Below are 23182 nucleotides of genomic sequence, written 5' to 3'. Positions count from 1 at the left end.
ACATTCCTTTAGCCACTGGTGCCATTAGGAACATTATGGGGCTAATGATTCTGAAGTGAGCAGCTTCCTGTTGATTAACAAAAAACAGTTGCAGGAAATTGCACTGGCTACAGTGAATTTTTAGCAGGTGCCAGTGACAGGGCAATGTTGATGGATATTTCTGCAGGGCACCTAACACGTTCAAGGATGGGCTTGAGCAAAAGCTCAGTAATAAGTATGATAGAAGTCGCATTCAAACACTGGTTTTCAGCTAACTATAAATACTCCATGAGCATTCTAAGCATAAATAGGAAGTCAGAAGCTCATTATTTACAGTCTACATAGCACTGTTTTATTTATTTTCTCAAATGCTCAGAGTAATTATACTTTCTTGCTATACAGAAATGATTCTGGCTTTATTGTTTGTACAAACAAAATTAGCATTCATTACATCAGTGGTCAGCTAATTGCTTCTTTTGAGATTCTGCTAAGAATAATCTCCTATAACACAGGGACAGAAGGAGCGTGTAATTTAATCTTATTTAGAAACATAATTGATCTGGAGTCAATCACATTAGTGCAGCCATTCAGGAAGCTCTGTAGAGCAGGAGCTGCCACAGCATGCCAGGAAGAAAGCAGTTCTGCTTTGTCCAAGCACAGAGGCAACAAGAATTCTTCAAGTCAGAAAGCTGTGTTACAGAATGCACAACATGTCTGTGTTAGTGGTGCATTTATGCTGAAGTGTGTGGCCCATTTATTTTCCTGAAATCCTGCTGGTGTATCACACAGGGACTTCTTCATTTGTCTCTTACCTGGCCATTTCTGTGTTTTGCTGATTCTCTCCCTCCAAAGCAATGCTGTCTCAAGATGGAGAAGATATCTTGCTTCTCACTACACACTGTCCTTACCTGCTGTTAATATCTCAGATATACTGACTAAAGGCATCCAGTTTACTAGCTTCCAGTGGCTCTTCTGAGTGAAGTTTTCTAGCATTGCTTTTAAATACAAAATGCTTGGATATGTTATATTTCTTACGAGTATATTTAAAACTAGTGACATGTGTTTTTATTTGTTCACATTTCCCTTCATGATTTGTTTGACGTAAATCATTGTTAAAGTACTCAGCTGCTTCTGTTGAACCACTGCTCACCATTTTCTAAGACGTTTGTATGTCACAATTAAAATTCTGACTGTATATATGTGCTACATAGACACAGATAGACACCTTGCCAATGAATGTATCATATAGCTTAGTAATCACTAAGAATCAGTTGAGTACCTTAGGCATCTATTTAGCTGATTTTAAAAGCAGTTACCTTAGCTGAGATTTTTTAACAGCAACCTAAAAGCCTTTATTTAAATATCTTTTAAATAACATTGTTCTACAGTAGATTTTTATCAGGGATTGAAATCAAAGTAAAGAACTGCTATCCCTTGATATTGACTGGATTTTCAGAGTACAGATTTGAATAGTATTGATTTTAAAACTTCTTGTTCTGAAACTTTTGTGAATACTTCACTTGTGACGTTTAAGGGGAAAATGTAACTCACTCCACTGCTGTTGTGTGTGAAGAAATCCTTCAAAATTACTTTTCTGGTAGTTTGTTCTTCCATATTCTCATTACATTGAATTTTTTAGGTCCATCCTAACTTCTGCCTTACCAGTGTCCCACAGTGCTTTCTAGCTTTTATCCCAAATCAAGCGCTTTATGGATAAAGAGAAATCAGTTTCCACTTCAACTCATGTGCTGAAGGTGGGGGGGAAAAAATGGGACTTTGTGTGCTTCTCTGAAAAATTACAGAAAAGAGTGCTGCTTTAAAGGATCAGGCAGTAGCTCTTGTCCTGTGGCATGCTTATCCTAAAAGCATGTCATGTTGTTTATGCATGTAGAAGCTAACCTTTATAAATCCGTTTGTGTCACAGTAGCATATGGCGCAGTGCTTAGTTTTAAGCGACTTTGCAGCAGAAAATCTGAAATATCTGCCATATGTGGCTGCTGTAACCTCAGATACAAACTGCTGGCTTTTCCATGTTTTCCATTTCTTTTAAATCAACCCTTCATCAAAGATTCTAGTTCATCATCTGGCTGTGTTGAGGTACTCCAGGATCTCTCTAAGGGAGAAAACAAAGCTTGCAATTTGCCTGTACACTTATTTACGTATATACATTTATCCTTTTTAAAATTTAAAAGAACATTAAGGTTGCAAAGCCAAGCAATCTGAAGATAGAAAATGTCAGAGCTAAAATTGCTTGTGGGACCTCAGTTAACCTCCTTTCAGCATGTAGATTCTTGCAGCCCTCTATTAGATGGAGAAAGATGAGCGCAGGACTCAGATGGATCCCAGCCATCTTCTTTGTATTTAGGCAAGTGTGGTTCTGGACCGAGTGGCTCACTGTTCTTTTGCAGAAGCCAGAAAACCTCTGATCAATGGTATCCTACTCCTAGTTTCTGCTTTGTTGTATGGGAATGAGCCACAGCTTTGTCCCACAGCATGCTGGTTGCTCAGCTTTGTTGTGTCGGTGGCATCCAGCTTCCCCAGTTAGGACATCAGCAAGTAAAAAATTCCCTCTCTCTTGAAAATACCAACTGTGATTTGCAATATGTTGCGCATCTGAGAGGGATGCTCATGGCTCCTTCCTGAGAACTACTGAGAACAATCAGTCTCACATAGAGGTAAAAGTCCAACTTGCTTTGTTTTGTGAGAGCAACCTCTGCTCCCGCAGGAGCTGGTCTCATCCAATTGTCAGTGTGTGGTCTCTGTAAGCAGCAGCTGAATTGGTTTCTAGTGGCATTTCAAGTGGCAGAAACCCATGGCCTCTCAGAGGCAAAATATTACTGATAAAGGCAACAGCTTGACCAAAAAAACGTAATGGTACATAACAATGGCATACTTCTATTTAGAAGAATGGTAAATAAACTGATGTTACTGCCTGCTTAGCAGCTCTGTTTATTCTCAGAGGAATAATGAAGTAGTAAAATTCACACCCACGTAGGTGATCCCTTCCAAGGTTCCTTCCAAGACTTTTTCCTCTCTCTTGCTGTAGTTTAAGCCCATTATGTTATGATTTTCCCACTGGGGAGATCCAGGCCTGGATTCATCCTGTCTAAGCATTTAACTCAAGAGTTTTCATGAATCACAAATAGTGCAGAGAGTACAGCTGGGGATAGACCTTCCACAAGTAAGAACTAGAGGTTAGGTTCAAGGCTAGCTTCTTCATGCCACTGTTAGTTGACCCGTGGAACTCCTTGCTAAAGGATGCTGAGAGCTACGCATAAAGGGGAAAGTAGATAAGTACAAAGAAGAAAGATTTACTGAATGTTAGATAGACAAGCTGCATTAGACTGAAGATATGCTCAAAGCTGGAAGCAGCTGCAGGCTGAGAATATTAAGGAGAGGTTCCCCTTCTACATGGGAAGAGCGGGAGTTTTCAGACAGCAGTGTTCCTCCTGGGATAGTCTGTCAGTGAAATGCTCTAAGATGAATTAATCCAAATGCATTCCTTTTTCTCTACTGAATCATTGATTCAGTGGTAGACGTATGACTTCTGTCAGACATATTGGTGGCATACAAATACATAAAAAAAAAAACATTAATGAGAATGATATAAGGTGCTGTATTCCTCTGCTTCCTCATATTGTTAGATGAACAATTTTCTACACATCCAGAAATGTGGTCAACAGCAGACCAGGGGGTGCACTGATTTTTAGCAAAGCACTTCAACAAAGTATACAGGAATGCTAGCTAGTGAGTTCTAAAGTGCTTTTCTCCTGTTCCCTGTCCAAGTGATTTTCACAGTGCATTGGGTAAGGAGTTACTAACTGCAAACAGATTTAAGCAACCAAGGACTCCTAGGTTTAAACCAATGCTTGTCATTCAAACTCCCCCAACATGAATCAAGTACAAATATGAATGTTCACAGCCAATATAGTTCATTTGGTAACAAGTGTGCATTTAGCATTACACAAAACTCAGCTGTCTACCTCTTGACAATCCATGCTTCTCATGCTACTTGAAGGGACAAAGAGTAGTGAACAGGCATTTATCCTTGATGGTGAACTTTAAATGTATATTTTCATTTTAAATATCAACCTTATTCCTTTTCTGCACGCGTTTCAAAAATGTCTCTGACACTTTGGCTCAATACACAAGTATTCCAACTGTTATTCTAAGATGGTGGAAATTAAAGTCTGTTGACTTCGGTGGAGCATTGCCAGTTTTCCTCAGAGGAGGATCCGGTTTCAGGATATTTTGTGAAGCCTGGATCTGACACACACTGCAGACATCGTGGGTGCTGGGTAGTAGCTGTACCAGTGCCAATAGCTGCAGTGATTGGAAAAAAGGGAATTCCACTCCATAGTGAGGTTTGTGGTTCCCACCTTTGATCTCTCGTGGAAATGGAATGTACAAACTGTCTTTTGCAAAGGTGGGAACCATGTCAGAGGGTCCTTTTCTAACCCAGAATGATGTGCTAAATTGTTGGGAGTGTGGTCCTGGCTCCCAATACACTTGTACAGCCTTGATCACTCCTGGCCCAGTGCAGCAGAGGTTTTAACCTTGGCCTCAGGAATTCCCTTTTGGTCTGTATTCACAGGTCACCGCAGCCTGAAAGTATCTCTCTTGTAGTACAGAAAAAATATCTTGATGTAGCCTTAGTAAAATTGGCGCGCTTCTTTGTTTATACTTGTGAGAGAGTCCAAAACTTCCATGCTTTTTCAGCTGTATAATCTCACCTATTTTCTACCCTTAAACTATTGCACCTCTAGCAGTGCTAGCATATGCACGCACAAAATCCCGTCACCAATGTTTCCAATCAACTCAAAGCAACAAAATTAATGTAGGATGTCCATAAGACTAGCAGAACTTGGACATGAAGTAATGAATTCATTTGTAAGGGTATCGCTTGAACTCCATGAATAAGTAGTTCTCTATCCAGACTTTATTTAGTTGTCTCTCTGCATAATCCTGCTGCAAACACTGTAGTTATTGGTAAATCTCCCATGGATTTCAGTGTGTGCAGGTTGGGGCCCTCATATAATAAGGACTTATCATTGCAAATTTGCTGAAAGCAGCAAACTCTCACAGCTCTTGTGTGCCTCATCTTCCATCCTGCAGAGATATCATAATACTGCGGTTGTGATAGGAGAGTCATTTCCATGACAACAAATGGAATAAAAAATGTATGATTCTGACCTTGCTGTGTGGTCAAACAAAACAGAGAAGCTGGACAGCAAAGGCAAAAGTTCATCAAGCACAAATGCCTATAGCCCCAGCAAGGAAGCAGGAGAGAAGCAGCAGATAACAAAATATTTATCCTTCTCTGAAATTCTACTCCCGAGCATAATTTTCTCCACAGATTATTTTAATGCTAGGATCTGCTGTGGTTAGCCTGAGCATCTTACCCTATGGAAAGCTCCAAAGAGAGCAAACAATAGCTTGTTGACAAGGCCATTTGTATTTCATTCTTTCTGGAGAATTAGCTTTAAAAGGTAGTGCCCTCTTATAGCTCCTTCCCATAGATCTAAAAACAATGCACTTGATGAACAGCATTTGAATCTCATCTTATTTCTTGAGTTGCATTAATAGCCTTTGCTTTAGAGTCGATGATCTGCTTTGAATGAAATGTTGATTCAGTATTGATTTGGGGTAGGAACAATGTGCTTGACGTTGGCAGTGTGGTCATAATGGGAAACCAAAGACAAACCTTAGTGACCACAGGACACCTGCTTCCTGGTTTATGACAGGAACAGAGAAAGTCCACTATTTCCTACCAGCCCATAGGCAGGAAGATAGGTGTTGCAGCTGATTTAGGCAGCTTTCAAATTAAAAACTGAAGGATGTATAGCTGTAAAGCATGTTTTAGGTGGTGCTACAAAGTCTAGCAGTCCTTGTCACAACTGAGTGTCAGAGACAGATGGACTTCTAATTCCCATCTGGAGTTTGCAAGGAACATCCTGTGACTCTCAGCCATAATGAACTGTTGAGCAGATAATTGCATGTTAGGATCCTTGCTTTTAATAACATCAGCATTAAACCCTATTATGTCTCAGTGGTAGAAGAAGGAATGTGGTTTGAATTGTCCCAGTGCAGAGGTAACTTCCACCACCAGAACTACACTCATTAATAAGTAGAAACAAACCTGTCCGTGTCTTCTGGAACTTGACAAAGGCCTTTTTCCATATAGATGGCACACTACAATAAATGTTTGTCATACTTCTGCATTTCATGGATGTAATGGAGAATTAAAAACAAGTGAAAATGGGAGCTGTCAGTGACAATAGACAGTAGGCACAGTTGACTCCTCTGATGCAGCCAGGGTGGTGAAGCTTTGGTTTGGTGGGGAAATACTAGCTGCAACCAGGAAAGTTCCCAAGGGTGCTTAACATCAGAGTGCCTCTTGCACCTAGACACACACATAGCCTTCTGACAGTGCCAGTGTCCAGGGACGTGAGCTTTCATTAAAGCTGAGATACTGCAAGCTGAAACGACAGACAAAGCAGCTGTTGTTCTGCTGCCCCTACATTTGCCCAATGTCATAACCAAATCTCATCATCCCTCTGAAATAATGAAAGCAGACCCACTACAGCAGGAGGAGGTTTTCACAGCACAACTGTCACGTCTGTAACTGCAGCTATGTATTTGCCTTCATAATTAATTGTGTAAACATTTATGTAGCACTACAGGAGAATGGGAAATTTAGAAAGCAGTAGAAGAGACCCTTAAAAATTAAAAGAGAGCAACTACTTTCCTCCACCATCATTCTGCTGCTTATCTTCTCTGTTGATGTTTCCCATGAACTGTTCATGATTTATTGGGACAAAGGCACTGCCTGTTAAACCATACATTCAACCAGAAGTCCTCATTCGATTGACGTGCCAACACCCCTGTGGCATCAACACAACCCAAGCTCATCTGAGTTTACTTCCTTCTGTGGAAAACATGGATCTCACTTCTGTGGATATTCTGAGTGGATATTCATGATGTACGTTGATACCGACTGCTGTAGCAGCATTAAGCATTAATTCTGCATTCTGAATATAAATCCATGTTTGATGAAATTAAAAATGGATTATCGAGCCCTGTTTTTCTGGAGGCCTTTACAGATTGCTGGCATTTAATGAAGTTTGCACAGTTCAGTCCACTGGCAGGAAATATTCAGGAATCCTTTCAGTGAAAATGTCACTTAATGTTTCCTGATTTTTCCTTAGCTCTGAATATGTTCTCTCCTGTTTGTGCTCATTCAGATTGGATTCATGAGGTTAAGAGAGCTGCTCTGAGTTTGCACCAGCACAAAGAGAAGTAGCATGACTTCTCTGTACCTCTTCTGCGGCTACTCAGCAATAAATGTGACTTTAATATCCTTCCCAGGGTCAGTGTATTGTTATCTCTCATTCTTTCACATCTGATGAATGTGTAAGAGGAACCGAGGTGACTGCAGTACAGGGCCCTTTTTCTTGCCGCCAACCTCTTACCCCCCAGTCAGGATTCAAGGAGCACACGGCAGCTGAAGAGAGGATAACCAGCTGCACATGCTGCAAATGAGGCTCCCTCTGCTGTCAGAGAGCAGAAGACTGGGTCCCCTCTTTGAGGAACCAGCACCCATATTTTACTGATATGAGATATTGATGCTGACCTGTTGTGCCTTATGCTGGCTATGAGCAGACCAATTGACAGCTTTGGTGTAAGCATTTGTAACCTCCACTTTCTGATTTGGAAAAGGACTTGGAGGCGATCAGTTTCTTCTCATAGAAAAGTCAGCAGTTTTCCTGCTAGAACAGAATTTTCAGCAGTAAATTCTTTAAAGTAGCGACATAGTTGGTAAAAGAAATGGTTTAAGCACCAATGTCAATCAACTGTAGCTAAGAACCCAGGTTAGACACTGAGATCTGTTTTGCTGTGGGCAGTGTGGGCTGTTCTGCCCCTTTCCCATGCAGTTTGATGTGCTTGATGTGTACCTCCTCAGTTCTTTATTTTTCTGAGTTGCTCTTTGATTTGTGTCTTTCAGAAGCTCTCTGGAGGCGTGTGCTCTTTCTTGCATCGAGTATGCAGGGCATCACTACCATTGCAACTGCTCCTCTTGTTCCTCCTGCTCCTGGCCTTCCTCCTGCCCCTGGCAGAGAAGACGCACAGCTGCACTCTGGCCAACAACTTTGCTCGGTCCTTCAACCTGATGCTGAGATACAAGGGCCCACCTCCAACATAACCACTTGGCACGGCAAGAGGTGACTCACAGAAGTACAGACTCATTTTTTTTAATAATTGCAAGTATTGTAGATTTTAGAGCTTCTAACAAGGCTGTTTTATCAACTGGATATATCACAAAAATGCATCATAAAAATAGTCCACATTGTTCAAGCGTACGATCAAAATTAATATTTTTACAATATTTTGTTATTATATTTATAATGTGTATATAAAGATTGTGTATGAGTATATATATATATATATATAAATATATATATAAATGCACATCTGTGGGCATACTAACATCCACCATCCACTCATCCACTGTTTGGGGCAATCCTGCAGTGTTTCTCTTTCTACCACCTTTCAACAAGGACCACTGAATGATGGCTTTGCTGTTGTTATTTTGGGTGATTTTTGAAACCAGCTTTTTGTTATTTACAAAAGAGTCAGCACGCGTGCAAAGATCTGGTCAAGAACCAGATTACAAATAGGAGAGCGAGCAGAGTCAAACCATTTACAGAGGCTGACATTTAGCCGAGGAAAAATGGGACAATTCTATTTAAAATCTCAATCTGTTTTTTTTCAGTATCTAGATGCACATATTGCAGAAGGTAATGGAAATTTTTCCACTGACTTCAATAGGAGTGGGGGTGGCCCTTCTCTTGTTCTCATTTTTTACCAATTACTGTGTTCTCCAGCCCACCTGAATCAGGAGAGGTAGAACACAGTGAGAGGAAAGCTGGGATTTAAAAAAAGACTTTTTATGATACATTTCTGCAGAGAACCTCTAAAATAAGGTCATAATTTTCTGAACAAATTCCTGAGCACTGAACAAAACCTTATATCAGTAATTTTGTCTCCAAAAAACAAACTGGGGGGAGGGGTTGTCGTTGTTGTTTTGTTTTGTTTTGTTTTACCTTGTACAGAGGCATTCAGGAATGGATCCTAAAGCCTGATACAGCCTGCGTCAATGCCAGCATTGCAAAAGTCAGAAGTACTTTCATAATACCATCCTGGAAACAAGATTCATTCCTAGAGTGTTTTTACATAATGGTTTGTTAAACTGGTGTAAACTTAATGTATCAAAACAGAGATTTCTCTATACTCTAAACGCTTGAGATGATGTCAATTTGCCATTTATTTTCCTATTTTTATGCCTGATCTATAAAATTTTTAAATGTACATTTTAAAATAGCGTTTTAATGTAAAAGCAAACCTCAGCTTCACTGTGATGAAACCATTCTTGATGGTGTTTTACCTCACTGATTCACTAATCCCTGAGAGAAAAGGAAATTCTAAATTTCTGATATATTTTTTTTATCTTTTCTGAGAGCTACATCTTTATTGCATTGTATTTGAGCCTCAGTGGTAACAATGAGAAAAATAGATGATGTATATACTATATATGTATATACTATGACAGCAAGCAGCTCGTAGGCATGGAGTGAAGGAGAAAAAGCAGATGCTAAGAATAGATAAAGACAGAGAAGGAGAAATCCACAGATTTATAAATCCTATGAAAGTCTCTTGAAAAATAATAAGTCTCTAAGTAGGAAAACATTCTGAATGCTTTTGATTCCCTCTCCCTGATAAAGAACTGAAACAATCACGTGTTAAACACCTTTTCTTCAGTAGGAGTTGTCAACAGGGCCTTTCCTCAGTGTTCTGGGGAGACTCTTCTGCCGTCAGCACTCTTTTGCTAATTCCCCATAATGCTTCCAGCTGCACTGCTTTTTCTAGAGTTGTGTAAAAATGTCACATTTCTGCGAAGAGAGAAAATGAGTATATAACAAAGAGAAAAGATAGAGAGATATTTGAGTGGCATGCAAGGGGAATGCGAGAAGGATCTGAACTGGTGCAAGCGTCAGGAGGCAGCAGGAGACATGCAGAGTGTGGACTAAAAGCAGGGAGGAGAGGATCAGTGCTGTGTTTTGAGTGATAACTAAAGGCATTCCGATCTAAGCAGAGAGTGAGGAAAAGCAGAGTCTGTGATTTCTTCCATGGAGGAGCCAGGTGGAAAAGAGCTATAAGTCATCAGAGTGGAGTGAATGAATTCCTTCTTTGCAAACGTTCCTTCTGGAGGCGGAGGACATGCCTCCTTCTCTCCCCTCATTAGCTGTTCAAGCATCATGCACATTCCCGCAGTGCTTCTCTAAAAATTCCTGCCAGCCCCAGGGGAAGAACCCTGTAGCTCCACAGCAAGGAGCTAATCATCATCCACATCTCCATTTCAAATTAAACGCTTTGACAAAAGAGAAGTGTGGGGGAAGCGGGGCAGTAACAGAACCTGCACTATGTGGTTCTGTGTATGTATTGCCTTCTCTTTTCTTTCCATGTGATGAAAGTAAAAGCGATGAAAAAGAAATTAAAAATAATGAGGAAAAGTATTGATTGCTACAGAGAAAATCAGCAGGGAGACAGACAAGTTTCCTGCTGTGAAAGCTCAAACTCTCACATCAGATTTCTTTTCACCCTGCCTATAAAGCCCTCAGCTCATGGATCTCTGACGTCTGTACGTTACTGAGATGTTTTCTAACTCAGCTTCAGATTGGGACCACTGTCTTAAAATATCCTTTACCAAAATCTGGGATGTACAAAGCAGATAAGCATCCATACCTGAATGCTTGCACTACTTTAGCACAGATCTAGCCAGTCAGAGAGTGCCAAAGCCCTATAAGATAGATTATGTTCAAACTTACAAACAGTCTGTGCATCTGGCTCAGGCCTCATAGCCCACACTGTGTATAGACACCCAGCCTGTTCACAGAGATTTCTCATGTTTCTGTCCAAGCTCTCTTGCCCGCCCCATTGGATCTGGTAGGTGATTGACCACATTAATGACTCTTCAGTGTTGAAGGAAAAATCCTATACTCTGGTGCCAGTGCATTAAAGTAAGACTTCTGCGCAGCCCCGAGGGCATAGTTCAAACCCAGCCTTTGGAGTGAAAGCAAGCCTACTTTATAAATTGTAATTGATTTTGTAGCCAGACGCTTTCAACTGAATTTTCCATGACTGCAATACTGTGAGGTAGAAAACTGTTATTGTGCCACGTGGCTATTAATAGCCCTTTCTCTAATTCTTATTAGCAATTTAGGTTGTATTAAATATTATTCCTATATGCGTTCTCAAAAAAAATATTTTTATGAAAATCATATTCCGTTCTTCACACGCATTAAGAACATCATATTCCCCTGTTAGCACAGAATCTCCAGTGATAATCACTTATACCAGAATACCAGCTTATTTGCCCTGTCTGAGACAATAACCTAATAGAAACAGCTGATAATGGCTGGATAATTTGCAGAGCTTTACAATGATTTTCCATTTTTCCAATGCTGTTTTTACTGGGATAATCAAAGACCTTGGAAACAGCAAATATCTTCAAGAAAAATGCCATCACAAAATAAGTGTATGGTAGTATCCAACACGTCTATGTTGTGTTCTGTTAAACTGCTCCATGGCCACAGGAGTTTGTTCCATCCAATCTCTTCTTCAGTACTGAATAGATGTTTTGATGTGTGTGCATACACATCTCATTAACATGAAGGAAGGTTTGAAGATTTCATATGCAGGAATTCCTTTAACTTATATTGACAAGAAAGTGCGTTGTCTTCTTTCATCAAGAATGAAATAAAAACTCCTTCACAGCAAAGATTCCCAGAGCAAACAGAGCTTTTTAGAATAACTGAAGAATACAGATAAAATAATTTATTACCCACCCTAGTTTACAGAAGGAATAGCTTTGCCTTTCAAGAAATACCACTATAAGTAGCTGAACAAACATATTGGCTGGGCATCATAGTAGTATCTCAGGTCATAAGTTATGTACCCAGCTGGCTGTAAGAGATGCTTTTGGACACTTTACTGTCTATTTCATAGTATCATTTGCTTATCTGCAGCTGAAAACACATTCGACCAATGGACTGTATCATCTTCCAGCATCGCTGGGGGATATTAGAGATATTCTTAGTAGTTCTCAGATCACTGACCTGCTCTGAGCCAGTGCAAATCTATTTCATTAATCCAGATGTCAGTGGTTGGCAACTCTCAGAAGCCAGTTTATTAAAATGCTAAAGATAACATTGTTGGTGGAAACATCATGATTCATTCAGAAACCGATCGTATTATTTTTTGCCATATTTAAACATAATTATAAATGGGTTATACTGGGTTAAAATCAAATTAGTCATAGGTATTGGGTGACTGTGTGGCATGTTTTAGTCACTTTTTGACTGGCACAAGTATGTCTAAGAATTGCTGGTTTATTTTGCACTTGTTCAAAGATTAAACAAATCAAAGATGCATGAATATAGCATTAAAAAAATGATCTCTTATATATGCAATTTAAAATATGAATGTGTCTACCAGAGAGTTATCAGTAGATATGGAAAGCAAAGGAATAAATGTTAGAAATATACCAAATCAAGTAGTAGCCTGAATAACAGCTATTAACTAACCTACCTCAGGAATTGCCAAATGTTATCTAGTAGTATCAGTAAGCCATTCACCCCCCTATTAAACTGTGTGAAAGATGAAACTGCACTACTGAAGGTGAAATATCTCAGTGGCAGGAGATATCAAAAGGCAACCTGGTATCTCAATGCCAGAGATGAACATGATAGGACTGACATATTAAGAGCAACCCAAGCACAGGAACAAGCTTTGGCCATCTAGCTTGCCTGACAAAATCTTGACCATGGCCGTTGACATTGTCCAGATTCACCTTGCTGACTGTGGAAAGAGGTTTCTTCAGGCAGTTTCACTATAGGTGAAATCTGAGCTTCAAGGGTTTTTTTTCTCTTACTAAATGCAGAATAAATTGCTAATTCAAACACCTCAGTGACAGATTAGTTGTAGGTGGTAGGCACTGATGCTCCAGGAAAAGATACAGGAAATGCTATTGTAGATAGAAAGATAATCATAGAGGTTTCCATTCAATTGTTAGGAATTAGAGGTTCATTATATAACTAAAATAGGAATTCATTTCCAAGTAAATGCTAAATGTGGCCTTCAGCCTTCTGGATTTAGAGGGTGAGCTTATTTGGTGCCTTATTAAATGCTAATGGCTTTCTGGCTCCTATGCCATTATAGCAATGAGTTCCACATCCTCACCACAAGCTGTGTGAAAAAGGTATTCCAGTGATCTGACTTTGCAAATCCAAGGAAACAGGAAGACCAATGTTACCCTCCCCAGACCGTTTCCCCATCTTCTCCCCATCTCCCCATCTTCTCTACTTTATTTCCTTATTAATGTGAACCCAATCTTCTCTTCCACTTATTATGTTGAAAGTCAGCTGTGCACTTGACCATTTCTTTCATTGTTCTCTTACACAGCACAGCACAGCACAGATTCAGCCTACCCTTTGAATTTGTATTGTGGCCTCTTCTGAACAGAGCCCCACATAACAAATCCTCCTAATCCCTTTCCTTGCCCACACCCACTCCTGTCTCCTGTGTTCTCTCCCAGCTGAACATACCAGTCTAAGTCTGGTCCCAAAGTGGCCAGCCCTGTCTTTTTCCCCAGTTGCAGTTCCTCCTGCAGATTCTCTGCCTTTCCCCCTTTCCACCTGTATCTGAACAATCTTTGGAGCCATCCAAGGGGCTCTGGTCCCAGCCACCATCTCTCCTGAGCATCCTGACCAGGTCTTGCCCCCATCTGCCTTCTGTGTTGGCTCAGGGACTGTCCTCAGTATTCACATCTGTAGCTTGGAATCCAAAGAAGTGTTAACAAACCATTAATGGTGATGAAAGCCCTGCCCTTAGCACTGTTCATAGCCTGCCTAGATGCTTTTTCTCTTCTCTCTAAGCAGGTTTTGATTGCTAATCCAATTATTGCACACAGAAAATTGCCCATTAATTGGCAAGGAGGGATGGAGTTTCAGTTTCAGCTCTTATTATCCTTAGTTGCTGCTGCCTACGTAAATGTTACCATGTGCCACTGAGCTGGACTGTATCCTCAGTGCACTGTGCCCTTGAGCTGCCTGGAATGTCTGAATGTCCTATTACACATCACCATAAAGCCAGGATCTCTTTTTATTCTTTTTTTTTTTTCTTTCTTTCTTATTGGGAAAAAAAAGAAAAAGAAAAAGAAAAAGACAATAAGAAATTAATTCGAAAAAGAAAAAGAAAAGAAAAATGGAACAAACAAACATCGAAAAAAGAACAAAACAACACCAGAGAGAAACTAGCCCTATAATATATTGAATAAAAGCAAAAAAGGACACACAGAGACATGATTTAGGAGAGAGCCTGAATAATCACAGTAATTTTGAATGCAAGCTAGAAGAAACATTCATAACTGGTTGTCAGATGCTCGCTTCAACAAACTATTATAGCCTCAATTTATTGTACAAATAGCTGTATGTTAAAAAAGAGCGGGGAGTTTGGGGCAGCTGAAAACCAAAGGAAGGCTGCAGCCTGCCGGCTGGCACCCATGCTTTGCTTGCAGCCTTCAGCCAGGGCCTGGCTCTGTTACTGCTCCTGAATGCCCCTGCTTTCAAAACCAAATTGTTTTTCTTGTCAAGTATGATAAGCATTGAACACCACAAGCTTGGTTTCAATACAGATATGAATACTTCTGTATGGTACTTTCCATGGCTAAGAAATATATATAGGAGAGCTGCTCTGAAATTAATGCCTCCTACCTTGGCCCATGATGTCAGAGGCAGATGCTGGTGGTACTGCAGTAGAGGCTCAACCTTCCCAACAATATTCTGTTCCATTCTCTTGCTGTGTGACAGATGACAGAAGAGGGGCACTCTGACAAACTGGCATCTGACATGGAAGCACCGATGAAGCAAAGGCATGTCATTTAATTCCTCCATGTGGAAAAAAGTGGCACCCACTGACATCCACTGGTGTTTGTAGGACATCTTGGGAGACTAAGTGGTGAATGTGAGTGCAGTGAGGCCGTGAGTGGTGCATCTCAGCAGTGGTGACAGCGACAGTGGGTCATCTCCACTGGTGTAGATTACTACTTGCACAGCACACAGGCTCATATTCATGGCTGGCAAAAATGCAGAGCTAATGGTGGTGACTATGTAGAAAAATAGGGTTTTGTAGCTGAAAATTTGCTCCATCAAATACTGTTATTGTGCTTTTTGCATCTGTGATAGTTTCTATGGAAAGAAATGGGAGGCATTACTTTTGGAACAACCTACCTAGGTGTAATGGAGTGTGTAATTATTGTTCTACTTAAAGAAAGATGGCATTCCACTTCAATGTAACTTTCAAATGCAGCTTTTAGAAGAAATTATGTCTTAAAAGGAAGATAAGAATGTTCAGAGGTATGTGCTTAATGAGCTTTAATGAGCTTTAATAAGATTTGAGTTATGCCTTTGGACTCTAAAGTGAAAAGTATCCAAGATTATTTCCCATTACCATCCCAGATCAGACCCTGCAAGAGTTTAACCCGGGAGGCACAGGCTGAGCACTGGCTATTTCTGAAGGTATTTGGGTGCTGCAGGTTTACAGTGTGTGTCCATTCTCAAACAGCAGCTCCTGCTCTGTACACTTGATTGACTGGAAGCGCTTCTTTGAAAACCCGCCTGGTTTTGTCTCAGTGAATGGATTGCTTTTGATCGTTGTCATTATTTCCATTTTTTTCCCTCTAATTTGTGATAACCCAGTTTATTAGTTATTCCAGGAGAGTCTCCTCCTCCTGCCCAGCCTCCAGGCTGCCCTCTATCTTCTCATCTCTTGCAACGTGCTGGACCACTGTGAAACAATTATATGAGCAATATCACTGGTGTTGCGTTCTTCTGTCATTGTCCGTTGTAATGCATAACACTGCACTGATGTTAAATGTAGTAGGAGGCCCAAAAATTGCATTACTGCTTGCTAGCAATATCACTGACATGCAGTACTCCTGCAGAGGACTTGCTCTCACTTCTCAAAGCAGCTGGCTGTCTCGGGCCCAATTTAATGAATAATGCTGGATTATAAACAGCCTTGGGTCCCCTCAGCAGCACACCATCAATCTTACTTCCACCCATTTTTGTGCTTTTGTTTAGTTTTAAGCTAGAAGGAAATTCAAAGAAATGTGCTCAGACTCCCTTCTTGGGTGCACAGATATCCCACGTTTCACACACACAAAAAAGGAGTTTTTTTCTGTAATCAAACCATTCTGTACTCTTAATACAAAAGTCATCAAAAACCAAGATATTCTGTAATAAGTGGCATGGAATGAAGATGAAAACTCTCCAGAATCAGAGGTTTATTGATACGGATCTCAATTCCACCAGTGTGCCTCATGTTAGATCACTTGCTTCTGGGCACCGAGAAACTCCAGGGCTGTTCACAACAAGAATATATATTATGAAGAGTTCTAATGCTTCAGAGCTCCTCTGCAGGCCCAGGGCTGGCAGTGGGGAGGACCAGAACCCCATGCCCTCTGCATGTTGAAATACTGACTTGAGTCCAGGCTTCCCCCACCAGCCCAGCTTCTTGTGAATGCTAATACTCAAATAGAACAGAAATGTTAGGAGTAATTACAGCGCGAACATCTCTTCTTGTTTATGTATAGTAGCCGATAGCAGAGTCTGTAATAATAATCAGTGTTTATACATGTGCTGTTCAATGTAACCACTGGGTACAAAATACTTTTCAAGTGTCACAATAACTGGATTGATGTCATTTTTTTGCTTGTTTGAATAATTATTTGCATTGCAGGGACCAGTGCCACTTTTGTCATGTTATTTATGATTTTAAAATACATTTGTGATAAATTAGGCTCGTTCCTAAGGTAAACAATACCAGAGCCAAGCAGCTGCCTCTGTACATGTGCATGTTATCACAGCTGATATCAAGTCCAAGGCAGACTCCTTGTCTTGCCCAGACCTTTCCTTAACCTTTCTGGCTTATTCAGGGAAACGTGGACCAGTCTATTTTCTTATAAAAGCAGCTTTTTGAAAAGCTAAACTTATTTTTTAAAACCTTTCTTTGTATGACTCGATTACAGACAGACTGTAACACTCGTATTTTTCTAAACTGCCTATTGCCTGTTGGAAAATAATATACAAATATATATTTTATTCTATGAATTTCCATGTAGTTTTGAAGATCTTTGTTCTTGTCTATGTCCTCCTATTTGCTAGAAGTATCGGAAGGAGCTGCAAGCTTCTGTATAACGTCTCGATGAAATTACGTGAAAAAAGAACTGCATAGAAAGGCTGACTTTGTTTTTCATTTAAATTGCCAAAGTGAAGTTGTCCTTAGTGTTATTTCACACAAGATGTGCGGAAAGAAATCAGGTCATTTTTTTGCAAGTCTGGGCTGTGTTATGTAGCACTTACTAAAAAGTCTTGACTGAAAGTCAAGAGAGTTTATGCTGGAAACCGTGCCAGCTCAGGGCCTGATTCTGGAATTTATTTGCACTGTTTAGGAACTTATTTCACAAACAGTCCCGTGAAATTTCACAGGACAGATTACAAATAAGAGCTTCTGATAGATGAATAGCAGTGCCAGACTCGGGCCCTTTTATAATAAATAATGAGACCTTTTAGCTGGGGAAGAGGTTATATTCCCAGTGCCTCAGGACAGCGTTTTCATTCCCTTCTGCACTGCGAACTTGCTCCTTCTACAGCTGAAGTAGTGGATTTAGCACCCAATGCAGTAGATATCTTCAGTGCAATCGTGTGGAAATGGCCTGATTTCATTCTTTAGAGCAGCAGTGGGGGCACCTGTTTAGTGGAGACCCACAGTGTGTGCTGTGATTGTGGTGGAACATGGCAGGAGTTCTGCCGTCTGCCTGCAAATCTACTGCTTGATCATCAGCATTGCCAAAAGTGTATTTTCTCAAGTAAAAGAATCTGATTCCATATGACTTTTCCAGGAGTAAAGGGCAGCTGGGTCGTTCCACGATCAGGCAACATTACTATGAAAGTTTATCCTTTAAAGACAAATGAAATATGATGTGGCTTTGCTGCTGGCAAGCAGGATAAAGAGACTGGAAGTTCCTAACCCTGAGCCCCAGCCTTGTAACTGAACCGATGCTCCACTCTTACCAACAAACTGTGCCGCCTCAAGTTATAAAGTCAGAGTATTTCATTGCATGTACCCTTTTCTGTAATGAAAAAAATATGTATTTGATGTTGCAGATATGATGCAGTAAATAAACACGTATGTATTTCTTTTTAAAGACTGTTAAATTGTTTTGGGGAGCGGTTCACATTTTCACTGTGTTTATTTCTCATCATCAGAGCATTTGGGCTGACCTGGAAACACCCAGAGCAAGTGAAGCAAAGATAAAATTGCTGCTGCTGGAGGAAGGTTGTGTGGAATGTACCTGCTCCATTCTAACCCTGTAAGATTCAAAAGAAAATGCCAGCTTTTCTGTAACGCTGCACCACTGTTTGAATAGAATTCTTTGGAACACAAAGGAAATGTGAATTTGCTAAATCATAGTACAATTCAGTATCAGTATTGCAGGCTCTAACACCACCTCTTTTTGGTGCTCCCCTCAGTCCTAAACCTACTGAGACAAAGGCGGATTTTGTCATATCCTCAGACCAGAGGTTTCCTCCAGCCCCTTGGGTAAGTGAGCAGTGTGCAGCTGTTGCTGCTGCTGGCATCTCTGAAGCCCAATGGTCACAGCACACATGTGATGATGCGCAGCTCTCATTAGCAGCCAAGTCATTGCCATTTTCTTTCCTGAGTTGTTATGAGACACAGCCTGCCAAGGTCTCTGACATGAAATAGCTCTGCAGGCAGTTCCTTCTGAAGGAGTGGGAAACCACTGTGATTTTAGGTTAACTAACAGGTTGGGTTCCCTGTTGCCTTTATGAACACACTGATCCTTAGCCAGGCCTTTGTGACTTCTCTCAAAATGTGTGTGATGCGGTCCTGTGCCTGCCCATAAGCTGTCTCCTGCTAAGGCCCCAGAAGCACAAATGCAAATACTTTGGCTGGCCGTAGCTGTGTCAAGATCAGAACAGCAGCTCAAATCCCTCCCAGAAGAGAAGAGTGTATAACAAGTGAAAGCTATGAAGGGAGGCAGATGCATTGCTGTGAGGGCTGCAGCCAGTGCATGAAAGAAATCTATTTTAGTTTGGTTTGGTTTTTTTTTACTTTTGAAAAACATATTTTCATCTTGTAGTTTCTTTTTTTGTGCAGCCAGAGGTCAGGTCCTTTGGAACCTGCGAGGAAAGTTGGGATGGCTCAGTTTTGTCTCAGACATTGTACATAGACTAGAGCAGGCTGCCTTCCAGCAGGAAGGGGAGAAACGGGCCTGGATGTAGATTAAATAGCTCCCATTTGTCTTGTGGATGAGTATTTTGTTGATTAAGTACAGACTGAAAACAATTCTGCAAACAACTCAGTGGGAGCGGTACAGCCAATGGGAATTATAAACGTTTCAGAACACCAAAATGCTCTGAGCAGGTTTAAATCTCTTAAGTCATATATTACTAGGTTACCTGTTTCAGATAGCAACACCACTTGGAGGATGGAAGTGTCTGTTTAGGTTGCAGCAGCAAACGGTGGCAAGTCCAATAAATAAAAATATTAGGAAAGATCTTAAAGTGGAGTAAGTCAGTCCAGCAGCATTGAAGGTGTTGGAAATAAATCAATTTGCAGGAGTAAGTACCTGGCTTGTAGTCAGTGAGAATCCTACTGAATACTTAAAACCTCTTCACTTACAGAGCTCACCTCTGCCGTATGCCTGTGCCCTAAATTGCATGCACACAAAAGTCTTTGCCAGTGTAATGAGGTCATGTTGGACGTGAGCATTCATTATGAGATTAGGTAAATTAAGGGAAAAAATACATCATTAACAAAGTCTTAAATAAAGGAGGACGGAGCAAGGTTACCAAATGAGAGCTATTTAAATAAAATCAATCTCAGCCCTGGAGAGCTAACAGAGAGTAGCTTTCCACAGACAAGGGCTGATGTGCCAGACTCCAGCTTTGTGGCCATGAGTGATTAAAAGCAGTGGCTGGGGTTTCCCAGGTTAATATTTTAGTCTTTCTAAGATTCATTCCCTGACATACCCCAAACGCAACCTCTGCTTCCAACTGCAGAAAAACTCCCCGATAAACGCATGTTGCTGGAGCAAATGAAACTGAAGTTTTCATCCGGTTTTACTGTAGCACTCGTGGTATTAAGAAGGATTGTAATATAATCCTCTTCGATGAATAACCCTAACAGATGTTATCGGGGTTGCTCTGTATGAGCTGCGGACCTCTCGCTAGAACTCCCTCTGTGGCGGTCCTGTTCATAAATTGTCCTAATGGGCTGCCTGCACCATCCGTCGCTGCAGCAGCATGAAAGGGGCAGCTATAGGCAGCCTTGAAAGCCCACATTATTCCCATCTGGTTTGCATTACAATGCTGCTAAATATTTCATGCTTTTTTGTTTTACAAACAAATAAGAGCAGAACTAATCTTTTTGTTTAATGTTCCTTGATCAGTGTTTGAGTGGGGATGATAGTTGGAGTTCTGTGTATTTTGTTGTGTCTTGTCTTGGGTGGTGGTTTTTTTTTCACTTTGGATCTTAATCTGGCTCTGCAAAAGCTTTTAGTAGAAAATAGAGCAGATCTCCCTCTGCTTTTCTGGTGGGCTTTTTATGGCACTATTAATGCTTAAAGAGATACTGGGGAAATCCAGATGATGAACGCGCTGTTCAATCAGCTGGGAGTTCTTCGCTTGCAAGGAGATAACTCGATGAAGTGCAAACAGAGACAGGGAGCAGACGGTGACTGCTGTCAGCTGCACAATGCTGGGGCTGCTGAAAGCGCAGCAGCAACCTGTGCCCCTGCCCTTCTCCAGCACCTTGCCCAGGTCCCCACACACGTATCTGGAGTGGTGCGCTGAGCTGCAGGGCCACAGGAGGGCTTAACCCACTCAGCTTTATGTGGAGATCACCAGAGCATCTGATTGTGAGCAGCCTGTGGGTAATGCATGCCCACGGAGCCACATGCAGCCCTGGTACAGGGTCTGCATGGGGGCAGAACCCTCCCTGGGGTCACAACCACTTATAGAAACGTGGGTCAAAGACTTCAGGTGGTTTTCTCTGGATCCCAAGTAATCCCCATCACTGAGTGGGGCTTCTCAGCTACTTCTCAGCATCAGCTGAGATTGGGAAAAATACCTTCTTCACTCGTCTTCCCACAGCTACCCATCAGGCTGTGCTGCTGTGCATCAGGCCCAATTGTAGAATGAGATGTAAGGAGGGAAAAGTCACTCTGAAAAGGTGAACTGTTCAGAAAAAGTGAGTACTGCCTCTCTCAACTGGGCTGTGCAAGAGAGTGACAGCATGTCAGCGTGGACAGTTAAATAAACACACATTTTACTCTGTAATAATTTATATGTCACTTTATAAACAAAAAGAGGTTTGTCGTATCCACTTGGGAGCTGAATGCACTGTGGTTGTTGCAGGACGAAGGTTTCCCCATTGCCTGATACATCAGACATTCCATCCCTTCCTCCATTCAGAAGAAAAGTGAACACTGACCCCTGTGCCAGCTTGCAAGGAGGCTTCACGGATACACTGAACAAGGCACACAAGCAGCAAAATTCTATACTGTTTTCTGTATTAGGAACAGCAAATGCCGAGTCATAAAAGCTTAGGAAATGGGGAGAATCCAGAGTGCAAGGCAGCATTACAGCGTCTGATCTGCTGTCTCTGATAATACCCTCACAAGACAGGGTCTTTTTTTTTTATCCCATTCCTAACAAATGAATTGCAGCATTTCTGAAATCTCCAGGGGCCATCTGTGACTGTAATTCATTTACCGACCGTATTATGGAACAGATTTTCCAGTGAGTTCAAAACTTGGGGCCGAGGGGAGGATGGGATCAATATGAAGAGATGGATCTGCGATCCGTATCTAAAAATAAAAATATTATTCAAATGTCACAGTTGATGGATAAAGTGTCTGACACATCAGGCAAAACCATAGCAACCAGATAAATATGTTTAAAACATTTAATTTTGATACATTAAGAATGAGTTGAAGCAGGAGCTTATCGAAGCTGAAACTAAGCAGACATCACTAAGTTCCTAAAAGCCCCTGATTTTGTTTAGCTTGGAAGAAATGCTGCTGGAGATAAGCTGGAAAAGAAGGGGAAGCTGGGCCCTGTGCATGTGGAGAGGTTCTGGCAATCAGAGCTAGCAGGCCCTGCCTGTTTGTATTGACCATATTGTTGGTACCCACTGAAAAGCTTCATGCTTTGCACCAGGCAATGGGGTTCTTCAAAGAATATATTTCCCCAAAGTCAATACAACCACTTCCTCCTTCCTTCTCTTCCAAAGGCTGCAAGCCTACTTGCCACATCTCACTCACAGGGCATCAAGGGGCATCAGCTGGGAAGTGGGATGGGAATGCCAGGAACAAGTCCAGCAGCCCAGTCCACAGCCCTTGAGGGTAATCTGTGCTCTCCATCCTCATACAGAGAGGCCCAGAGGGCTGGTGAGGCTGACATTGCCTAATGCTGCTCCTCCCACTGCACAGCTACTTTCAGCACAAGCATAGCAGCCCATTAAGGATGCTGTGGCTACAGACTGTGTTTCTATTTTACCTTCACAAACACAGCAGACAAAATACCTCCAACAATGTCACAATGGTTCCTATTGTGAATTTTAGGTCAAGATTATGCAACGCTTGTAAAACCTTTGATGACAGAATGTGGTTTGTACCTGCTCTCTGGTGACAGCGACAGGGTCTGAGGGTTCAGCATGGAGCTGGGCAGACCTCCTTGGAGGGGCCCATGTGCTGACTTTGCATGTAGTCTGGCTCCCTGTACAAGCACCTCCAGCTTGTACCATTTCTTCAAGGAGCTCTTCAGGGCACACATGTGGGTACACACAAGGCTGTTCATGCTCCTTCAGAGGACAGGGCAGGCTCCACTTCCACTGCTCCTCGACCGAGGCCTGTGACATTTGTGTTTAAGTTCCATCACATCCTGCAAAACCTCTGCTGATTCAGCCAGCAAAAACCAGCTGCTACTTCATCTCTTGTTTGAAATAGCGGTGTTTAATTCTTGAGAGTGTCACGGATAATCTGTGGGATGGACTCCTC

General features: G+C 41.4%; 1 protein-coding gene across 7 annotated transcripts in view; it reads left to right on the top strand.

Moving 5' to 3' along the window:
- SYNE3 (spectrin repeat containing nuclear envelope family member 3) overlaps positions 1–23182 on the top strand; it is a 69774-nt gene that overhangs the window by 39721 nt on the left and 6871 nt on the right. For 4 of the 7 annotated variants that reach the window (XM_015865330.2, XM_015865329.2, XM_032444867.1 and 1 more), the window contains one exon: positions 7985–14217. In XM_015865330.2, the coding sequence (XP_015720816.1) occupies positions 7985–8182 (198 nt within the window). In that variant the 3' untranslated portion in view covers positions 8183–14217. Of the gene's footprint in view, positions 1–7984; positions 14218–14906; positions 18305–18365; positions 18561–23182 lie in introns of those variants that run through there. The other 3 variants (XM_015865326.2, XM_015865327.2, XM_015865328.2) reach the window with 3 other exon arrangements.

This window comes from Coturnix japonica, chromosome 5 (genome assembly GCF_001577835.2).
Source record: "Coturnix japonica isolate 7356 chromosome 5, Coturnix japonica 2.1, whole genome shotgun sequence".
Taxonomy (NCBI): domain Eukaryota; kingdom Metazoa; phylum Chordata; class Aves; order Galliformes; family Phasianidae; genus Coturnix; species Coturnix japonica.
The sequence above is the reverse complement of the archived record's forward strand: the minus strand, read 5'-3'. Positions and strand labels throughout refer to the sequence as shown.